Source organism: Athene noctua, chromosome 11 (genome assembly GCF_965140245.1).
Source record: "Athene noctua chromosome 11, bAthNoc1.hap1.1, whole genome shotgun sequence".
NCBI classification, from domain to species: domain Eukaryota; kingdom Metazoa; phylum Chordata; class Aves; order Strigiformes; family Strigidae; genus Athene; species Athene noctua.
The window spans coordinates 6578121-6598807 of NC_134047.1; the positions used below are offsets into that span (position 1 = coordinate 6578121).

The 20687-nt window shown below is 41.1% G+C and overlaps 2 protein-coding genes across 2 annotated transcripts in view; one reads left to right on the plus strand and one right to left on the minus strand.

The window, feature by feature from the left end:
* Positions 1–11931, minus strand: FAM199X (family with sequence similarity 199, X-linked). The gene is made up of 6 exons (XM_074914787.1): positions 11744–11931; positions 8636–8855; positions 6739–6888; positions 6278–6439; positions 4902–5162; positions 1–4018 (listed from the first exon to the last, which is right to left on the minus strand). The coding sequence occupies exons 1-6, from the start codon at positions 11929–11931 to the stop codon at positions 3848–3850; spliced, it is 1152 nt and encodes a 383-aa protein (XP_074770888.1). The 3' UTR covers positions 1–3847.
* The window catches only part of COMMD5 (COMM domain containing 5), a 19101-nt gene continuing 10343 nt past the window's right edge, over positions 11930–20687 (plus strand). Inside the window, 4 exon segments of the mRNA XM_074914788.1 lie at positions 11930–12072; positions 12074–12360; positions 15507–15667; positions 16806–16834. Coding sequence (XP_074770889.1) covers positions 11930–12072; positions 12074–12360; positions 15507–15667; positions 16806–16834 — 620 coding nt within the window.

A 20687-nucleotide genomic window follows, 5' to 3' on the forward strand; every position in this document is an offset into this window, starting at 1 on the left:
ACCCAAAACAGTCAGGTTTATTAATATTTATAGACCAATGCATCAACTGATTTCAAAGCTAAAAGTGTGTTAGGAGAAAAAAAATGGCTTCAGGCCATTCAGCATAGATGAACAGTAAATATTGCCATTTTTATATGTTTCTATATTGTATATGCTCTCTGATGTAAATACATATGAGTAAGTTCAAGCAAGCTGGTTTGGTTTTTCCCCGGAGAATGATCTTCACAGGTTTCAAACCACAATATGCAAACTAAAAGTTAAGCCCAAGGAAGTCTTGCAAAGACTCTTCTTGCTCTTCTTAGTAAGCATCCCATACTGAGCATACTATAACCATCTTTCAGTCAGTTTCCCAGAAAAAGAAAAATAGATATTATCTTAACAAAGGATGACATTAGATACACAGACAAAAATTAAGACAGGTTTGTCAGGCAGCTAGTTTTCCTCCGCATATTTAAAATCATATTAGAAAAGAATGTTCTCTATTGTTTACAGTCCTATTGCAATCAGACTTTCAGTGCTCCTTCTAAGCCTTTTTAGAGAAAAAGTTACCATGGAAGCAAACTGTTAACGTTACAGAGTGTAAATTGATTACATTCATATTACAGTGAGTACAAAGCACCTAGATATACAGCTTCAGTACCATGGAGCCATACAACTGAGCCTTCTTGTGTTTGTCTCTATTTTGCTTTTAGGCTTAACATGTTTCATCTATGAATAAAAAGCAGTAATTTGACTCTTTTTTGAAAAAGCACTAAATAAGAATGCATGATTTTAGCAGTCTGTTACTCTTCTTTATCTATCTGAATCTGCAGATAACTTCCTGTAAAACAAAGCAGTAGCCACAATGGGCAACACTTGAAACAAGAAAGACCAGGTGTAACTAAAATTCCAACCGTTTGACTAATGCCATGGGTACCCAATACAAATTCACAGAATCATAGAATCATTTAGGTTGGAAAAGACCTTTAAGATCATCGAGTCCAACCATAAACGTAACAATGCCAAGTCTACCACTAAACCATGTCCCTAAGCACCACATCTACATGTCTTTTAAATACCTCCAGGGATGGTGACTCAACCATTTCCCTGGGAAGCAGAAAGCATATTGCAGGGAAAGACAAGAATCTGACAAAAATCACCTCCCCCCTCCATAAAATGAGTGTGTCACTAGAACTAAGAAGGATGAAAAAAGAAAAAACCCAAACATGTAGAAGTATGTGAGAACTCTTGAATCCCACAGCTACTTCAGGCCTGATGCTCTAAGATACCAAGTACTTGGCAAAGACCAACATTCAGGCAAGCAAGATGTTATTCTGCATTCTTAGCAGAACATGCAGAGTTTTGTATTCTTAGGTTATAAGCATTCTGGGACTATGAGATTACAGAGCTAACAAGTGACTGAAGTACCCAGCTGGAGACAACTTACTACAATTAGCTCCTGTGGCACCCAGGACCTTTTCATCCAATGTAACAGATGAGCAACTGGACCTATCTAATCGCTTGGATTAATTTATATTATGTGCTCACACTAAGATCAAGATGGAAATACTATCCTCCCTCATTTCATGATCTCTGGAAGCTAGTAGACAGGTGACCATAAAGAAGTGTACCTCATCAAAACAAGGGGGTCTTCTCTCAACAAAGCCTGAGGGATTTTAAACTCTGAAGAACTGCTGAAACAGAATAAAGTGACACACTTTCAATGCTCCACCACACTGAGATATTGCACCTTTCTTACAATTCATTTCAGAGTCTCAATTCTCTACAGGATTAAGCGTATATTTTTCTTCAGGGAGGAAAAAAAAAAAAAATCACATTTTAAAGTCACTGCAGAAAATAAAGGTTATACTGTAATGAACTGTGACAGTGTACACACAGTGAAATGTTTCATGATGAATTCATCCACTACAGCCATGGTAAGCTGCAAGAGTTCAATGACTGCACCCTGAAATCAGCTGAATTGACATCCATTCAATTTTTTCTTCCATCCACAATATTCAAAAAAGCGCTCCAGATTTAAGACAATCTAAGTTCTCAGTAACTTGTATACTGTTAAGAAGTTTTTGGTATTGTTTCTACAGGGGGAACGGAGGCATCAACCAGCAGTAGTGCAGTACAAGCAAATACTGACAGGTAACAGTCCCTGCTGGTTAGTGGCCAAATAACTGGCCATATGGGATAGCTAGCACTCAAGTTTAAAATGACATTACGTAGCTTTTAATCAGTCAGTGGGCAAGTCTGGGTACCTGCTGTCTAGCAGTTGTAAGAGTGACTAAGTTCACACACACTAGTTTGACTCGCTTATTTCTCATCTAAGACCTTTCAGAGGCCATTGTTCAGATACTTTACCCAGCAGTTTATTTTGAGGCTGCAAGGAATACCACTTCTGAAAGAAAAATACTTCAGCTGTCAGAGCTAATAAGTCTGTGCAGGACATGCAAAATTAATGTGAGGAGTCCTATATAAAGTTGATCACGCAATTCTGCAGGATTTGGCTAGATCCTGCCATTACGGGCACCTGTGGCCACACTGAACTGCCAAGCTCCTTAATTCACAAGCACAAAATGAAAGTAATTAAGCATGATGATGGTGAAAAATTACTTCCTAAACTCAGAACTAGAAAATACTTTCAGAATCTTTTAAGTTTCGCATTGAAATTTAGAATTATCATTTTTAGCTCAGCTCTGAAGGGAAGGAGTTCTGAAACAAGTAGTTCCAAGATAAAGGCAAGAGTCAGCTTACAGATTGTCAGAATTAGGAAACAGGTTAAAACTACTTTTACCTCCCTACCCAAAAGCCACAATTTTACCTAATTTTCTTAGCAAGAGAAATTTCAAAAGCAGATAAGACAACAAAAGAAGAACTCTGAAACATGTAATGGTGTAACAACCCACACAGAAGACACATCCTCAGCTAAACATACAATTAAAAAGCACAGCTGCATTAATTAAATTCTCCTGCCAACTTGAATCTATTTAAAATGCTTCTGGGGAAAAAAAGCCACCAAAGTTGTGTGCCACTTGTTTGCACTTCTGTTTCCAGTATCATTTTTAACTATTGTAAGTAGTGTCCTAGACATCTTAGTTGCAGATTAGTGTACTTTCAATGCATAAAGATGTTTTTATTTGAATTTTTTCGTAGCAATACTAGGGGAGTACTGGTGAACCATTAGTAATAATCATACTATAAGATATTGAGCAGCAAAGTAACTTTCTGAAGACCAAGCTTGCAAGTTGTTTTTCTGAATTCTAATTACTTCTTAAAGAACGTTATTAGGCATTATCTGTGCCTGCTTCTTATTTTCTGTGTAGTTTTTTTGAGTTAAATCACAACTTCTAAAGAAGCCTTTATCACAGTACTTTGATTTTGCATGATCCAAGAGCAAGACTTGAAGAAAGCCTTATAGAACAAAAGATTTTTTTTCCTGTGCTAAAAAATCCTCCTAATAATGGGAAAGGAAGACAGAACAAGCCAAGTGCAATATTAACTCTAAGTTGGAAAAAACAAAAAAGATGAAGCATAGTAATGCATGCCTAGTGTCATTCAAAAGCACCCTTAGATTTACATCTTGTGAGGAAGATAGCATGTTAGCCAAGTTAAAATTTCCTTAAAATTGTATCTATTCAGCAGCTTTTCAGAAGACAGTTCAGTTTCTGAAGTTTTTGTTGCAAAATTAGTCTCAAAAAGCTGAAGTTACTCAATACTTAGACCTTCTTACCAAAATTCCACTTAAGAAAAGATCTGGTTTATACTGTTAACACTAATCAAAATTTGGTCAAGAAATATATGTAAACAATAAAGATAATACATTTAAGGCTTAGAAAGAACACTGATAAATTCACCCCTGTCACATTAAAACATCCACATCTCCTTCATGGTCCTCCTCAGTCACTTTTAAAGAGAGTACTTCTTCATTAAGAAATAATCCACTCAGTCTTTCCTTACGAGCTTGTCTTTGTTCTTTCAGCTGTCTCTTGCGTAAGGCCTTTTGCTGTAGTTTCCGTTGCTTGGAACGTTTCTGCCAAAATACAGAAGAGAAAAAATAAGATTTTGTTCTGTAGATTAGACACCACCTTTAAAAGCTGGCAAATATAAATTAACATCTAAAATAATGTCTGCTCTGAAAAATAACTAAAATGAATTCTCAGAGGTGGTGCAAACATTCATCCAAAATTGTATCCAACATTAAAATACCAAGACCATTTACCACGTCTGAGTTACGAGGCACAACATGGGATGTTGCACAGCTGAGACTTTGACTGGAAGAATCTTTATTATAGGGGAAACGTTACAGTCTTACAGTAACAACCTGACATGCTGAAGAGCAAGCTGGAACTGCTCCTCCCCTTCACTCTTGGATTTAAGGAGAGAGGACAAGTGCCTCAGTAATTCAATTTCAATTGAAACATGCTTCACCAAGTAATCTCATGAGACATGATGGGAAAATAAACTGAAGATTCAGAAAGCCTAATGAAACTTCTAGTTGGGAAAAAACCCCACAACCAATACAGTCTGCTATCCAAAAATTATGCCTAGATTAGGTTGATCAGTCTCGAATTTTTTTTTTTTTTTGTAAAACTGTGTTCATTCAAAGAATTAAGTTAGATGCATAAGCCCTTATTCAAACCCCACTCACCTTATTCTAAACAAAAGTAATGAGAAGATCTACTACATACAAACATCAGGTTTTCACTCAGAAGAGAAGTGATGGGAAGAGCACAAGTTTAAATTCCTTATGGCTATGTCAGAGGAAACAGTCAGCACTGGTTTAGCCAGATAACTTCAGCAGATCCTCAGTTACTAACCATGCTCCTTCAGTACAAATATCCCAGTTAAGATCACATAAGCAACCTTAACAAGTTAGACAGCTTAATGCACATGTACATAATTAGAAACTTTACTTTTGAATCCCGGATTCTTTCTGCAGCACTTGTGGACAAATTACTATCACTGTGCGCTCGACTCATGTTGGCACTCGAGTTTGAAGCGGAGTTAGCAACACTAGAACCACTGCTGCTTGCTGAGCTGACCATGCTGGCACTGCTGCTGCTGGCACTGGCACCGCTCACACCACTGGTACTTGCACAACTGTAGCTACTCCTCTTCCAGCTTTCTCTTGCAGACCGTTGACGAGGTCCATGTTCCTTGATATAGTTTCTCACCTTTAGAACAGAGGCAGCAGAATTACTAAAACCTGATAAATACTGTACAGAGATACTCCTTTTCATGGAAAAAACATAATTTGCCTATTAATAATGATCAAGTTATTGGACCAGTTCAGTTAAGTCTTAAAACATTTTGCTGTGGCTGTTTAAATCCTAAGCCATCTGGCAGTCAAGAGAACTTAACTAAGAACTAAGTTAATATTAACTTCATTATGGAATGAAGAAAAACTAACTAACAAGATTTGGGGGTTTTTACCCCTATCCTGCCCCATAAATTTTCTACCACATGACAGTAAGTTATAGTAACACCAAACACAAATATCAGTCAAGTTCAACTGAACTAAGTTGGTTACCTAACGTATCAAACCCCTTTATTTTGGTACGTATACTCAAAGATGGGTGTAAGGAAAGTGGTACTTTCCTACTTTAAGATGACACTTATAAAACATTCAAAATATGAAATAGGCCGAGCCCATAAGAGCAGTGAATGTTTTCCCTTTTCAATCTTTACCTTCATCACAATCACAGTAACACTGAGGAGTTCTACTTGTTTGGATACTGCATCTTTTCCCAACTCACATCACCACAGTACAAAGACTAAAAGGCAGTAGCATATATCTATATCAATCTATCAATCAAGTACTCTGCTTTGTTGTAATTTCTATTTTGTAACATCTATAAAACACACTTTTCTGCATCCCTTTTTACATGAAATTTATGGTCTTCCCCAATGAATTCCAATCCTTTGGAGTTTTAAATGTCAGTTTATATCCAGCGAGCAAATAAAGACCCTCAAGCGGTTGATGGTCATGAGGTAGAATACGCTTTGTCATAAGTGGTACCGAGTCCACAGCTTAACTCACTACACACACACACACACCAGTTTAGGCTTAATGCATATTGAGAATATATAACCACAGTCTTTCATATAAAGGTTTATTACATACAATATGCTTTTGAACTCTATTTTCCCTCATTGACAATATTGTGCTCTAGTGTATCTCCCTGTATCTAGTGACTATGTATAAAAATTGATCACAACTCCGTAAGAGATTTTGCAAGACATATCAGATGCTGAAACCCCAAAGTCAAATGTACAAACCTTAACTCACCTGTTTTAGTTTTTCATCTGTGAGACAGTTCAATTCAATAATGAATTCACTATCTGTAGGTGAGATCTGAGCAGTAGGATCAATAATTTTAATAATATCAAGTTGCTCTCGAAGGCCCATCTCTGTACTGACTTTGCGACTCAAATATTCAATATATTCAACCTAGGACCCAAAGAAAGGCAGTATTAAAGTAGTATTGATTCTAAATGAAAAAAGCAAGGACCAACAGAATAAAACATGCTCATCGAGTATTCTCAGAAACTCAGGGTGAAAACCTGCGTAGACGTTAAATTGCCTACTACAGATGCAGACGACAAGAAGATTTAGTTGCAATGATCCAGTAGAGCTGAATAGGTCTACATTTACACCTATAGCAATCAGCATGTCCTTTTAAGATGTGGCACAAATTGAAAGATCTTCTGTATATTACAGTTCTCACAGAGGAAAAAAGTCGATTTCACCTGTTCATCATTTGTCATTGCACTCCATGGAAGTTCATCAAGATTCCTATGCTTGTTTTTCTTTTTTGGAAGCAGACAAGGAGAACTTGGAATACTAGGTATAACATCGGAAAGTACATCACTCCCACTTGTAATGTCGCTGCCAGGCAACTTGTAATATGCAAGAGAAAGAACAAAGCCTTAGAATACAGTAGGTAGATTTAAAATCATTCTAACACTATTAACAATTCAAAACATACTGTCAAATTAGCAAAGCATTGCTTATCTATGTACTCTAACAACTTAATAATTACTCATAATCCTGCAGCACTCCTTTGAACCTTCCAACAAACAGCAAGTGCAGCAAACTTGATTCACACTATTCTCTGCTTATCAATCCTCTTTTTAAAAATTTGCATTTAAGAAAACAGCAGAATGATGTGGCATTTCAACTATTCCCCTCCTCCATCGGTGTAAATTGTCCATTACAATCCAAACCTGAATCTAAACTTCCCATTTTAAAGCATAAGTCTAGTTTAAGGAAGATCATTTCAAAGTAGGTTTGTAATTTATACCACACCCCATAATTACACAAGACAATTTAATTAAAATCACTGTCATTTTCCTGGAAGCAACTGCAGAACTTTAGCTAGCTTCATTTATACAACTGACATGTAACTTCTGAATGCACTTCCAGTCTAAGTGTGACAGTTGGATTACTCATGCTCAGATATTGCCAGATAACACCATAAAGAGCCACAGAAAAGTCTTTCCAAAATTCTACACGCTTGTTTTAAAAAACAAAGATTAATAAAAAAAGCTAGTTACGAAGCAAACATGCTGCCAGCTAACTAAGACACGGGAGATTACTTCTTTTCAAAACAATTGCCAAGTTTATCAGGCAATTAAAATTTCACAACTTGACAAAGCTGACTCTTTGAGATCCAATCTGAGTTGTTCCTACAGGCTGCATTATACAAATGCACTTGTAGCTTCTATGATACAGTATACATAGAGACTAGCAGTTAGACTAAAACAGTGAGAAATTCAGAGCTAATCTCAGTCCACGTTATCTTAAATTCATTTGCATCTTCTGGAACAAGATTTGCGCTTTCTTGAAATCAGTGTTTTCAGTCCTTATACTGCACTTCAAAGGCTCTGTATATGCTCTGACTAAGCTTTATGACAAAATTTAAAAGCATTCCTCAGTATATTCTGAAGCACCATGTTTCCTATTTCAGAGTTATGCATACATTCGCAGTTGATTTAAGTCTATAATATAAAAAGTCAATTTAAGTCTATAATATATAAAAAGATTTGCATATCACAATTGCAAAACTGCTGAACAAAGACAACTACCAGAAACTAGAGATACCTGACCTGGACTGCATCCAACAGAGACCAGGAAAAAGGAAGGCGTGATTCACCTTCGCATTTCTCCCATCCTGATGAGACAAAGTGAGCTCTGTACTCTTACTGGCACAGAAAAAAAGATGGAAATAGGCTATGGCAAGAGCTTCTACATTTTACCTAGGTGCCAGCTCCATTCCTAAGGAAGGTTTAATACAACCTAATCACTGGAAGCAGACACCTATAACCAGATTTCATTAGTAGGGCAGATGCTCAGTACAAAGGATCTGAGCTCATGCTTACAAGACACGTGTTGTCACTAAACCCAAACTACTGTAATATGTAAGCATCCCTCTTTGAAGAGCTGACCTTCAGTCTCTCCTCCAGATTAAGAACGCTGGAACAAAATGGAGCAAAATATTTTCTTTATTGCTGAAGATTCAGATATCTGCTCTTACGTTCAGTAGTTACCAAGAAATAAATGCCAAGCAAGGTCTTTTAAATTAAAGCTAAACCCAGCACTTAATAGTCTATATAAAATTTTACATTTACAGTGGAACTAGTTTACCTGCCACTCAAACTCACTGTCTGACCAATCCCAGTATGTGCTGATCGAAGAAGAGACATCACTGCAGACACTACCCTCGGGGAACAAATCAAACGAGGTGAACTCCTGGTCATCCAACAGAGAGTAGCAGTCGTCTTGATCACCAACTGAAACCGATGAGAACAGCTCCTCGCTGCACTCTGAGCTGGCTACGCTGGTTCCACAGGACGTCAAGTTCCACCTGCAGAACAGGACAAAACAGAAAGCAGGAAACATATTGGCATCATGTATGCTGATAAACTCTTTTCAGCTTCATAAAACTATCTCCACATTGCTTGTCAGTAACATGATACATTGATTTTATTGAAATAAGTTATAATTATGTAAAATCAAGTAGTCTATTTTAAAATATTTTTAAAGGTCCCTAAACACCACCAAAGGGAATTCAACATAAAAAACGGCAAGGCAAAAATCCACAGACAGTTAGTATAATTACATCTTTATTCTAATACATTAACAGTTTCCACTCCAGAGCCATGACTCCTGCAGTGTGTAAATTGTTTGTTTGTTGGTGGGGAGGGTGTTGGTTGTTTTTTTAAATACATTGAACTAAAAATATAACTTCCCATAAGCTGGGATATTTAACTTTCCATGTAAATTGAAATAAGCAAAACTCAGAAGTAAATCAACTGGATTTCAGGACAAATAGAAGTAAAAAAGAAATTCCAGGTTGATAATCCCACACAAAACTAAGGCTTAATAAAGAAACACATAGATATACAGAAGGCTCCATTATTCACTATTTTCAACTCTGAATGCCAAAAATATTGGACATGCTGTTGGAATGAGACAGTGCAAGATGGGAAAATGACCTCTGTGAAAATGCTACCATGCCAAAACTAAACATTTTTTTCCTCTCAGAATTTCATTTTAAAAGCTAGTTAATGCTGTTGCGAAAGGAAAGCAATTGAGGACTCAAACTTCACAGAACAGGTTTTTTCACTCTAATGCGAGTAAGTCAGAATTTAACAAGCTCATGAAATCAGTCTCCGTATCTGGATTTATTTTACATATTGATGAAAAGTAGGTCGAGACAACTATGAGTCAGCACAGCACTACAATACGGCCAAAACAATTTGAAAAGGGCTTCTAACATTCACCACACAAACCCATGCGATCAGCTCCTGTTCCATCAGCCTATACACCTCAGCCTGGCTAACTACAAAAACATTCCTCTACCCAACTGCAAAAGCTGAGCAATGCCATCACCCAGAAAGGCTGGTCCTCCCTGTCGTTATTTAAGCAGTACACAGGTTGGCTAAATATGTTTGTGACTCCCACATCTATCTAGCCAGCAGTGAATTCATCCAATGTTAAAGACGTTTCAAAAACTTCTTTTAGCAGATTCACAAGATCTTGCCCTCCCTCCCTTTCTGCATCTGTTAAACATGTGTGATGTTTTACTGGCACAGACTTTTGTGGGCAGGGCAATCAAGTGGTACAGAGTAGAATGTGAGAGTGGTGACACAGCATGCTTCTGAACACTACTACAGTTGCAGTACTCATGAAATATCGATGAAAGGAAAGATAGAGTGGACAAAGTTTCCAGACCCATCAAAACACAGATGAAGCACAGGATGTCTAGCACCAACCAACTACACACAGATACCCCAGGTACACAGTATCACTGCAGGGACAGGCCGTTAGCCCTCCTCTTCTCATACCTAGGGGGCCTGCTGCACTTGCTGGGGTGAACTGGATTAACAAGAGGAGGGAACTATATCGAATAACTCGTAACTTTAAAAAATATAAAGTTTTATGCGAACACCACAGACTGAACCATGCATCTGCAATGGCTTAAGCAGTGCAAGACGAGGCATGTCCTTGCCCAGAGAGGTGAAACACTCACTCGGGATGCCTGGGTTACAAACCTGGGTTTGTAAAATAAGCGAGCCTGAATAACACACTCAGGAATTGAAAGGCAATGCAAAGAGAAAAGTACAAAATTAATTACAGACAATTTGGTGAATATAGACATTTGTCTTACAGATATGCTACGAATACATCTTACTGTTCGTGTCACAGTTGGGTCTTACAATGCAAGAAAGTGTATCATATTTGATCAAGGCTCTTCAAACTGAATCATTTAAGAATCTGTAATTAAGAGCATGCCCTTGTGAATGACACTTTTAAAGTGTCATTTCCACGATTTCATATAAATTCAGTTGAAAAGTTACCTGACTATTTACTCTTCATTATGGTGTAGCAGAAACACTAATAACCAGTAAAAGTATTTTGCAGCTCTGGAACATGCACTAAAACTATCCCACACATATGTTCGAGACTGAAAGCTTACAAACTGTTTTCAAAGAAAGCTATTGCTACATTCAAGTTTAATACTATGCATAAATAGTAGCAGAATTAGGGTCTTAGGTAAGCAGCACAGTGGTTTTGGTATTATAAGTACAGCTGGAATTTCTTTGTAGAGTTGCATTTGCATTTTTAGAATAGACCTTTTCTACAGATTACAGACATAATAATTTGCCCTTAATTAGTAGCATGGGATGGAAATGGTTCTGCAGGAATCAGTGCAGTCACCAAGACGCCTGACTCATTGTGAGCCTCTCCAGGTTTGCTTGGTGTCGATGCAAGGCCCGCTTTTAATTATTATAAGCTCATCGCTCTCTAGTTGCCCATCCTACAGCGCTCAAAGCTGCGTTTTAAGAAATTCGGAAAGGAATAAACACATCTTGAAAATGAACCAGGCTCGCAGTAACAACATAAATGTCATCAGTCAAAGCCAGACCAAGCTCACACACCACCCTGTCAACGGAAAGGGGCGTTCGAGCGGGCTACCGGGCGTACCCGCCGCACAGCCGTAGCCGGGCTGGTACCGGGCCGGGGAGCGGGGGGAGGCTGCTCCGGCCCCGCCGCACGCCGCTGCCCCGAGGGCTGCCCGACGGGTCCCCGGCCAGGGGCGGCAGCCGCCGCCGCGCCTCCGGTCGCCTCAGCCCCGCGCCGCCCCGGCCCGCCCCCCGCCCCTCGGCATCCCCCAGCCGCCGCGGCCCAGCCGCCTCGGCCCGCCGGGTGGGCGGCAGCCGCGGGGGCCCCGCGGAGGCGCGGGCGGACCTGTTGGAGTGGAAGCGGTGCAGCGGGTCGGTGCGGTGGCAGGACGAGAGCTGGCAGCCGAAGTCGCTGACGTCCAGGCAGCCCTCCTCGCTCAGGCTCAAGCTGCCGCCCCGCGGCGGGTGCTGGTGCGAGAGCAGCGGGCACGGCTCCTCGGGGGCCAGGAACTTCTCGTACGGCTCCTCGGTCATGGCGGCGCGACCGGGAACGGCTCCGGCGCAGCCCGGCGGTGGGAGGAGGAGGCGGCGGCGAGCGCCTCACGCGCGCAGCGGCCGGGCCGCCATGAGCGGCCGGTCCCGGGATGCGCCTCAGTCTCGCGGCCGGCGCGCGGGGGGCTCCTTCCGGCGCCGGCCCCCTGCGCTGGGGCGGCACAGCGCCCCCTGCCGCGGCGGCGGGCGGCCCGCGCGTGCCCGCCCCCAGCGCGGGGCGGGGCGTCCGCGCCAGGCGGGGCCGCGCTGCCATGGCGGCGGGCAGGGCCCCGGGCGCGGCCTACGGGCACGGCGACGGCGGCGGGGGCCGCGGCGGGGGCTTTCTGGGGCCGCGGGTGCCGGCCGAGGTGGAGGCCATGGCCCGGGCCGTGCAGGACATGGGCAAGGAGACCTTCCGGCGGCTCCTCAAAGGTAGGCCCCGGGGGTGGCCTGGCCTGCCCCGCCCCAGTGCTCCCCGCCGCCCTCCGCGCGGTGTGGGCGCGGGAGGGGCCCTCGCTGTCCCGCCGCAGGGGGACGGGAGGGCCTTCCCTGCCAGAGCCGATAGGCGGCCGCCGCCTTCCTCGAGGGAGCCGGGGGCCCTCCCGGGAAGGTAGGGACGGCTGGAGAGCCTGCTCCCCTCTGCCGGGCCTGGGCAGGGCTGCAGCTCTCCTGGGACGCTTCCCATTGCTTTTCCCTGCAGGAAGCTAAAGCTGAGGGTTAAACACAATGGTGGGTCTTCTTGCTTGTAGTCTAAAATTCCGTGAAATACGTGAGAACGAGGTACGTACGCTTGCAGCTGTGAATGGCCCCCAAACTCACACGGAGCGCTGTTAAAGTCGTTCCTCTTATCCCTCGGTCCTGGAGCCAGTGGTTGAGTCACTGGCAGATTGTGGTGGGCATGTAAAAGTCAGAGACCCCATGGCTGTTTTCATAACGGGCAGGAGAAAATAAAGCAACCCTCAAAGTGCAGATGTCTTACTGAAGTTGGGGCTGTAAGAACTGAAAATAAGTGTTTGATTTGGTTTTTGGCTGTGAGGCTTCTCCCTGTGGCATGACAAAACAGGTGAGACTCTCAAGGCACCTTTGACCACCAAAATCAGAGTTCCTTGGTTGAGTAAATTTTTGTATGTAAGATAATCACAGAATAACCGAAAAGTTGATTAACAGAGCAAAAGCACAGCTTGCTTGTGGTTAACTGCTGCACAGCGCAGCATGGTGCTGCAACCCTTACATGCATGTTCTCTCGGCTAACTTTAGGCTTTTTCTTCTGAGTTTGAGTTAATAAGGACTCAAAGCATCTGGTAGCTGGTTTGTCTTTAAAAGTTTTGGTGCATAGTGTCAGAAATGCAGCAATGTATCTGGGGTTTCCTCACAAAAGTAATAAAGCTACATATAGGCAGAGGCATTTGGGACAAAAGTAAATACAGATCCTGAACCATATTTGCTGCCTAGTGCAGGGACAATGGAGACTGAAAAGTTGTATCAGTGCCGGGAAGCCTGACCGTCTCCTAAACCCCATCTGGGTTTGATTTCGGTATAAGCTACGGCCTTCATTTAGGTGTGCAATAAATGCTTCCCACTGCAGGGGGAGCAAACAGTCCTCCCCAGCCCCCTGGAGCCAGGGCGGTGATGCCCCCGGTGCCCGTGAGCCCCGGAGCAGATGGAGACGGCCTCCAGGTGGGGTAGAGCGGGCACAAATCTCCAGTCGGCTTCAGCTCTTGCTGGTCTGTGATGAACAGCCCGCGGGACAGCGGCTTCTCCTTTGAAGGTTTAGTAGTCTCTGAAGGCATGATGGATTTCAACAGAGTATATCTAAATCATGCTGGCACTTGCACCGAGTTAGTTTTTTGAGGCTGTGGCAGTTACTCTGTTGCTAAACATTAATATAAAAAATTAAATGCTGCTTTTCATATGCCTGCTCAGTTTAGCATCACAAGCTCTGCTAAACTGCAAGTGTAAGTTTGAGACAACAGGCATCTTCTGCTAGGAGCATATGACCCAGCAGTGAGATTTTCTTGGGATGTTTTGGGGTTATTCTTTGTTTTCTTCCTCTGATTGACTGCTAGAAATGCTAGTACAGCTGGTATTTCTGAGTTCCCTGAGCCATACTGAGTAAAAAATCTTGTATTCTAGGGTAATGCAAGTAGGTCATAAAAGACGACATGGATTTTTAGCCAGTCATTAGGGCTGGTCGACAGAAAGACCGGTATTGTCATTAAAGCTGTCTAGTTGAAAGCCATAAGCAACCTGTTGTTCTTTGAAGAAACAGATCAAAGTTGTATTGAAATAGGTAAGTAGACAGGAACCTGTTTCCTGCTCTGTGTATGATCTCATAGTCAGGCCTCAGTGCTGATCTGTATCTGGCCTTTCCAGTAGACTCCTCAAAATCAGTTTTGTTGTTGTAGAGCAGAGTCTATTTCAGACAGCGTGGAAAGCTTGGTACTAGCACCTTGCACACCCTGGCTACAGTGTAAAATCTGCCGTGCAGATAGTGCCAGACAAATTCAGTCAGCCACATGAATGATCCAAGACTTGCCACTGAATTTAATGTGCATTAAAAACAGAAAAGCAAAAAGAATTTATCCAGAATTAGAAGAAAGTACCAGTGGAACTCACCTAATATCAAAAGTAAGGCTGGCAGTTCGATTAAAACTTTTTTTTTTTCAATTTTGGTATTAAGCTAATCTTAGTGTTGGCTTTCAGTAATGGTGGATATTTTTAACTTTTCATGTTTCATTCACAGCACTAATATAGCTTGTTATAAATGACTAATGCCCCGATCCCGCAATGGGATGTGTCAGTAATATTATTTTTTTATCCACAGTGGGGCTTCCTGTGGCTCCAGCAGTCCATCCAGACTGATCAGAGTGCAGGACAGAGGCTGACATGACAACAGAAATTTATATAAGCCAGTGCATATATGGAAAAAGGAGGAATAAGAGAATGATGAAGATTAAGATAAACACACACCAGTTATTACTGTATAATATTGCCACATGGGGTAACAGTAATTTCCTTTAGAGTTTATATTATCAGTAGTTGTGCAGACTACAAGACTTGAAGGTTTAGTTTTGTCGCCTTGCTCATTTAATCCTTAGTATCTGCTGATATTGCAAGATTAATTAATTATGTAAAGCATTGGAGAATAGTGTTGAATTGTTTACTCTCAATCCTCTCTTACCCTCTGTATCAAAAGTGAAATGAAGCTGTAAGCAGGCTTCTCATGTGAACAAGTTTGTTGATAGAAGTTCAGTTTGAATTTGTACTTGTGAACAATGAATTTTTTTACCTTTTTTGCATTATCCCACTGGAACAAATTTCAGCATGAAAGCATCTTCAGTTTTACAATGCAAAAGCTTAATCGATTGAAGTTCCTTTGGTAAACTGTGGTGAGGCTGACCGGTGGTGGTGGATGATCAGATGTCTTTACAAAGACCTGCAGTGACAGTTTCACATCAGGAAAAATGTCAGTACATTAAGTCAAGTAAAATCATAGATATGCTAATGATATGTTAATGTTCGTCGTCTCCAGGTCTTCCTCTCTTTTAAGGCGTCTTGCTTTTCTTTCTTATTCACAGTAACTGTTAATGCATTGGAAGGAAAAGACTGCAAGGAATCTGTCAAGCTGATTGCAGATAGCACTAATCTCTCAGAAGAGCAACTTGCTTTCCTCATTTCTGGCATGTATACCCTTCTCCGAGAAGCATTGAGACTCCCCTTATCAACTTTCAAACAAGAAGTAAGTTCTGAGAGTACTTGGAGTCCTGATAAGTTAAAAGCTGCATCAGACGCAAGTTACCATCTAAACCCTATTTGCCAGGGTGGGGAGCTGCACATAAAAACATTACTCCAAGTTAAAGTGGTTGGAAGAAATTGTTAAAAATCTAGAGCTTCTTTTGCTTGTTGGATAGATTTACAGTGAGCATTTTGGGAGAGTATTTAAGCTTTGGGAAAGATATCATCTTCTGCTTCAGCATCTTGTTTACTGTGCATGTTTGTTTTCACTCTTTTAAATTAAAACCCCAAAAGAAACCATTGCAAAGTGTTATTTCTTTGGCATCAACTCTTTCTTACCCTAACGGAGTGTTCACACATACCGATCATTTTGTCCACGCTTAAAATTTCTCATATTCGTTTGCCTGCCTGCCTTCATTCTTCTGCCAGAGAGGAAGGAAGGTCTTATGGCCAGAACGGTATAGTGGGAATTGGGAGAAAGTGCTGTTTCTGCTTATGCTATGGATCTTCTTTGTGAATATGTATCTTCCATTATATCTGCCATGTTCCCAGCCCCTATCCCTTTTTCATGGCTATTTTCTTTCCTTTTTCATGTTACTTTACCTTACATTTTTTCTCTTCTCATTTTATTTTTATGTGAGTGAACCACTTCTGGGTATCCAGCACCTCTCTCTGGTTTAAGATACTGTTTTCCTGTTTACCCAGGCACACTGAGAAAGCTCATATATTGCAGAAAACATAGTGAAAGTATGCTTGTGGTATTCAGAGCTGATCTTTTGCCACTTCCATTCTGTTCTCATAGTTTAAACAAGTTATTGCAAAACGTATTTGAGAATAAGGATACATAATTATTCTAAAAGAATGTGTTGTGGATAGCTACAGAAAAGAAATGGCAGGGATGTTGTTTTCAAAAATCAAGGCTTCCAAAAGGTTTAGGTCTTTAAAATTAGTTTCTCACAACTTGATTGAACACTTCCGGAAATTCTTCTCAATATGTACCCTGTCACTTCAAAACTGCTGTTACTCGAGACTAAAACTTCTGGGGAGAGATACCAAGCAAGTAACCATTATTAATTCACTAGGTAAGACATGATCTTTCAAGACTACATCCTGTAAAAATCTCACCTTCTTTGTCTTTCTAGGTTTTTAAGGAAGACCTAAAGGAGCTCAGGTATGCCTGTTTATACCTGTTTTTTTAATCTGTTTTTTCGTAACTTTTATGTAACTGCTTCCCCAAATCAACTACTTACACACAAAGTTGCTGTAAAAATTACCTGTAAATAACGCATAATACATCTGTTGGCAAATGTCATGTAAAGCCAGAGGAAAAAAAACAGGTGTTGTGTAAGACTTGATTTAGCACTGAGCATGAGCAGTTGATTTCACATGCTGGGGAGATTGGTCTAATTTAGTCCGTAATGTAGGTTATGCAAATGTGAGTGACCTTCTCACTGCTATCCCCACCTTGCCCTGCAATATTTTTTAACAGGTTTGGTAAGACAGTGGTAACATTTCAGAAGCTAAGAAACTGCCCTACTTTTTTTCTTCTTTGAAAGGCCAATGATAGAATCCTCGTGAAACCCTACCACCTTGTTCAGCTACGATCTCTCCTGCCCTGATGGGAATGGCTCAAGGAAGCCTAACATTTGTTACAGACTTACTCTGGCCAGACTGTTACAGATTTTGACTCTCTTGAATAGAAGTCCATATCCTAAAAGCTAGACATCAGATGCTAATAATCTTTACAGATTTTCCCTTATTTCCATATTCAGTAGCAATGTGAGAATAACAGCAGTTGATGTTTTCATCTGTAGAGAAATCTCTGTGCGAAGGCTCATTTATTTTAAAATGCTAATTTCCCATAATTCTGACTGGTACCTAGGAGTAATAGATGTTTCGTCTTTTTTCATCCTTATTTGTCCATTAACCTGCACATGTGCAGAGTCATAAGCATAATTTACTTTATGAGCAACTTCAGGCAAATTAAAGCTGCAGATTTAGACATGTAATCGGGGTGTAATCGGTGAAAGGTGTAATTGGGGCCATGATGAAAGGTGCCTTGCTAGTTGATACAATTTTGTCTGCAGCTCAGTGCTGGAGTTTGGCCTGCCTTTTGTATTGTGAGCTAAAATGCAAGCTGCTTCCTCTGCCACGTCATGGAGTTCACACCCAGGTTAAAGTAGGTCAGTAAGAAACTGATGAATTGCTTTTGACCCAGTGGGAGTTGGCATTTTTTATGGTACACACAAAATGCGTTCAGTGTGATTAAGGAGTAATGAAGAGCACTCAAAGCTCCATGCCAAGTTCTCTGGGGTGGGTGGATATTCCTCTTTTGAGCAGGGGAGAACGCTGGTATACAGGAGTTCCAGAAGTCACTGGCTGGGCTGGCTGCGTACACTGTCTGTATCTAGAAATACAGACTCCCAGGCTCCCGTCCTTGTCATTTGACCACACTTTTGTAGTTGGTTTGGGTTGGTTTTTTCTCACTTTGTGGTTTATCCATGGAACTATGAAGACACTTTTCAGTCTGGATGATCTTTTTTATATCTTTTGTATCTTGATAAATCTTTTTTATTTTGTTGTTTTGGTTAACATGGCTGATACAGTAGCAATAGTTCAGGTAACTGCATTTGTGTTGCTTGCAGACTTGTATGTTTTATGTGCTGCTTGTTGCTGCTCTGCTCCCATGATTCTCACATTATTGGGACTCTTCCTAACTTCCATCTCTGACAGTCTTATTTCCTGTGAGTAGCTCTCTTCACCTTGTGGCTAAACTTTTAGAAGAGTAAATAGCTTATTCTACTCTCAAGCTGTGGTACTTAGTAAATTTGGCACCTTTAGCATCTTTGATTCCTATGGGAAATGTAATTTCCTATGTTTCCCAATGCACCTGAGTTTGGAGATGAAATACCTGCTCATTTTTAAGGCACCTGCTAATTACATTCAGACACTTGTCCTTCTGCAGTGACTCCTGTGGGTCATCCTGTGATCATGTGCATGAAGAACACATGTAATCAGCTGAACAGCTGTGTCTTGGCATTATTGGCACCCAGTGTTTGATCAGATATTTTGCATTTTAAGGCAGAAAAATGGCCTATTTCCCTTTTTTTATTGTTGTGTCTTCTTTTAAAAGGTTTGAACTCAGAGCCAGGTTACTTTTTTTTCCACCTCTCCTGCATTCTATTTTGTTTCCTTCAGTGAAGCTGAAGATTGGGCTAATTCCACCCATATAAAGCCTTGTAGGTCTCGATTTCCTGGTGATGCAACTGGCCTTGGCTTCTAGTTTTGGTGCAGAGAGAGGCTGGGAGACATGCCCAATTCTGATTAATTAGATCAGTATTACTGGTTTCACAGGGTTGATGTTCTGTATCTCCTATTTCTTGGCCTGATGATCTGAACCTGTGAGAACAAATTCACTTTTAAGTTGTAGGTGCTATTTTTTCCCTCCTCTCTCAGGCTGTTTAATGACTTTATGGTTCAGGCCAGCAACATGGCATTGAGACAGCCTCATATCTCCTTCCTTTGCCCTTGCCTTCCACTCCTCAGAATGGTCCTTTGAAAACTGATTGCCATCTATAGCTCAGGCCTGAGCTGTGCCGTGCTCTGTGTCTGATCTGCTTACTGTGTCACTGGCCTTGTGTAAGCTGCTTGAGCCAGGAACAGAATTTTCAGCAAAATCATTAACTGCATAGCAAAAATAATGCAAGCTCAAAGGTAGCATTAGTGCTTCTGTTTTAGATACACTTGCTCCTACAGTCGAGCAAGTATTGTGATAAGTATCATAATAATCATATTACAACCCTGTCTCCAACAATTCCACTACATACAGAGGATATTCAGTCATCATCAGGATGGGTTAAGTGATACACTTGCATGCAAATTGTATGTAATGTTTGCAGAAATAGAGCCCTGACTCTTCTGAAAGGAAGAAAGACACATGCAGCTAGAAAGCACTGTCTAGTTCCTCTTCCTCACTTCCCAGTTTGCCTCCGATAACTACCTTGCTAATATGAATTCAGTTTTATCCAGGTACCATTTAAAAATGTGTTTTAACCGACTTTTTCCATTAAGAATTCAAGCTCTAATAACTGCTGTTTCATCTTCCCACTGTGTGAGTTGATGAGTTGTTTTTTTTCTCCCATCATTAGACACTGTAAGCCCTTTAAGACAGGTAACTTCCTTGTTTGCTTTGATTTTTCTTTGATGTACTGCTGTGTATCTCAAGCCACTGCTGAGTAATGTCTCTGGGCACTGATTCATGTTGAGTGCTGGATTTAACTGTGGCAGCAGAAGGAGTTACTTCTCCCACTTGTCCAGCCTGCCTCTCTGTAGGAGGTTACTGTCCCTGTGGCAAAAGCAGCTGAATGGGTAGTGTTTGCTCTGCAGTCTTTGCAATTCACAGCCTGACATATTGAACTGAAAATCAACAGCAGCTTGTTTGTAAAGCAACAACGGTGTCAGAGGAACTGTAAAGTAGCAGAGAGGCATAGGGTGGATGGAATGTGAGTTAGTCTATTCGACCAGTTCTCATGGTCAAATTTATGCTTGTCCTCCCCATGTTAGATATGCTCCTTTTGTAAGTAATCTTGGGTACCAGGGCGTCTGGTTTACTTCTGAGGGAGCAATCCATTCTGTCATCTTTTGATCACACTTCAGGTGAAAGTGAAATGACATTTGTCGGTTTAGGATTTCTGAAAGCGTGCACTGCTGGGCCTGCCTTCTGCACTTGTCAGAGCCATCAGCAAAACTTTTCTTGACTTTACTGAGAGAAATTAAGCAAATATTGGTTTCTTCTGAAACTCACCGTTGCCATACTAGGTAGAACAGGAAGATGTAATACAGTTTTTAGGGTTCCTGATATAAACCATAGGCTGTCCTTTTGCGAGTCTAGACTGAATCAATACTGAAGTGCTTACGTAAGAGATGATGGCAATTTTAAGCAATGGAAGATGGAAAATGTTGACACATTTTTTTTGTGTTCTATAATAGATTTTTTTGTAGCTAAGGCCATATATTTGTGGTTA

Excerpts from the sequence above, each read along its gene's own strand:
- FAM199X (XM_074914787.1), bottom strand. The coding sequence starts at position 11,931 with ATGACCGAGGAGCCGTACGAGAAGTTCCTGGCCCCCGAGGAGCCGTGC. Across the intron at positions 6,889-8,635 it reads ACAGTGAGTTTGAGTGGCAG|TTGCCTGGCAGCGACATTAC; the intron begins GTAAACTAGTTC and ends GCATATTACAAG. Across the intron at positions 4,019-4,901 it reads AAAGAATCCGGGATTCAAAA|AAACGTTCCAAGCAACGGAA; the intron begins GTAAAGTTTCTA and ends GTATTTTGGCAG.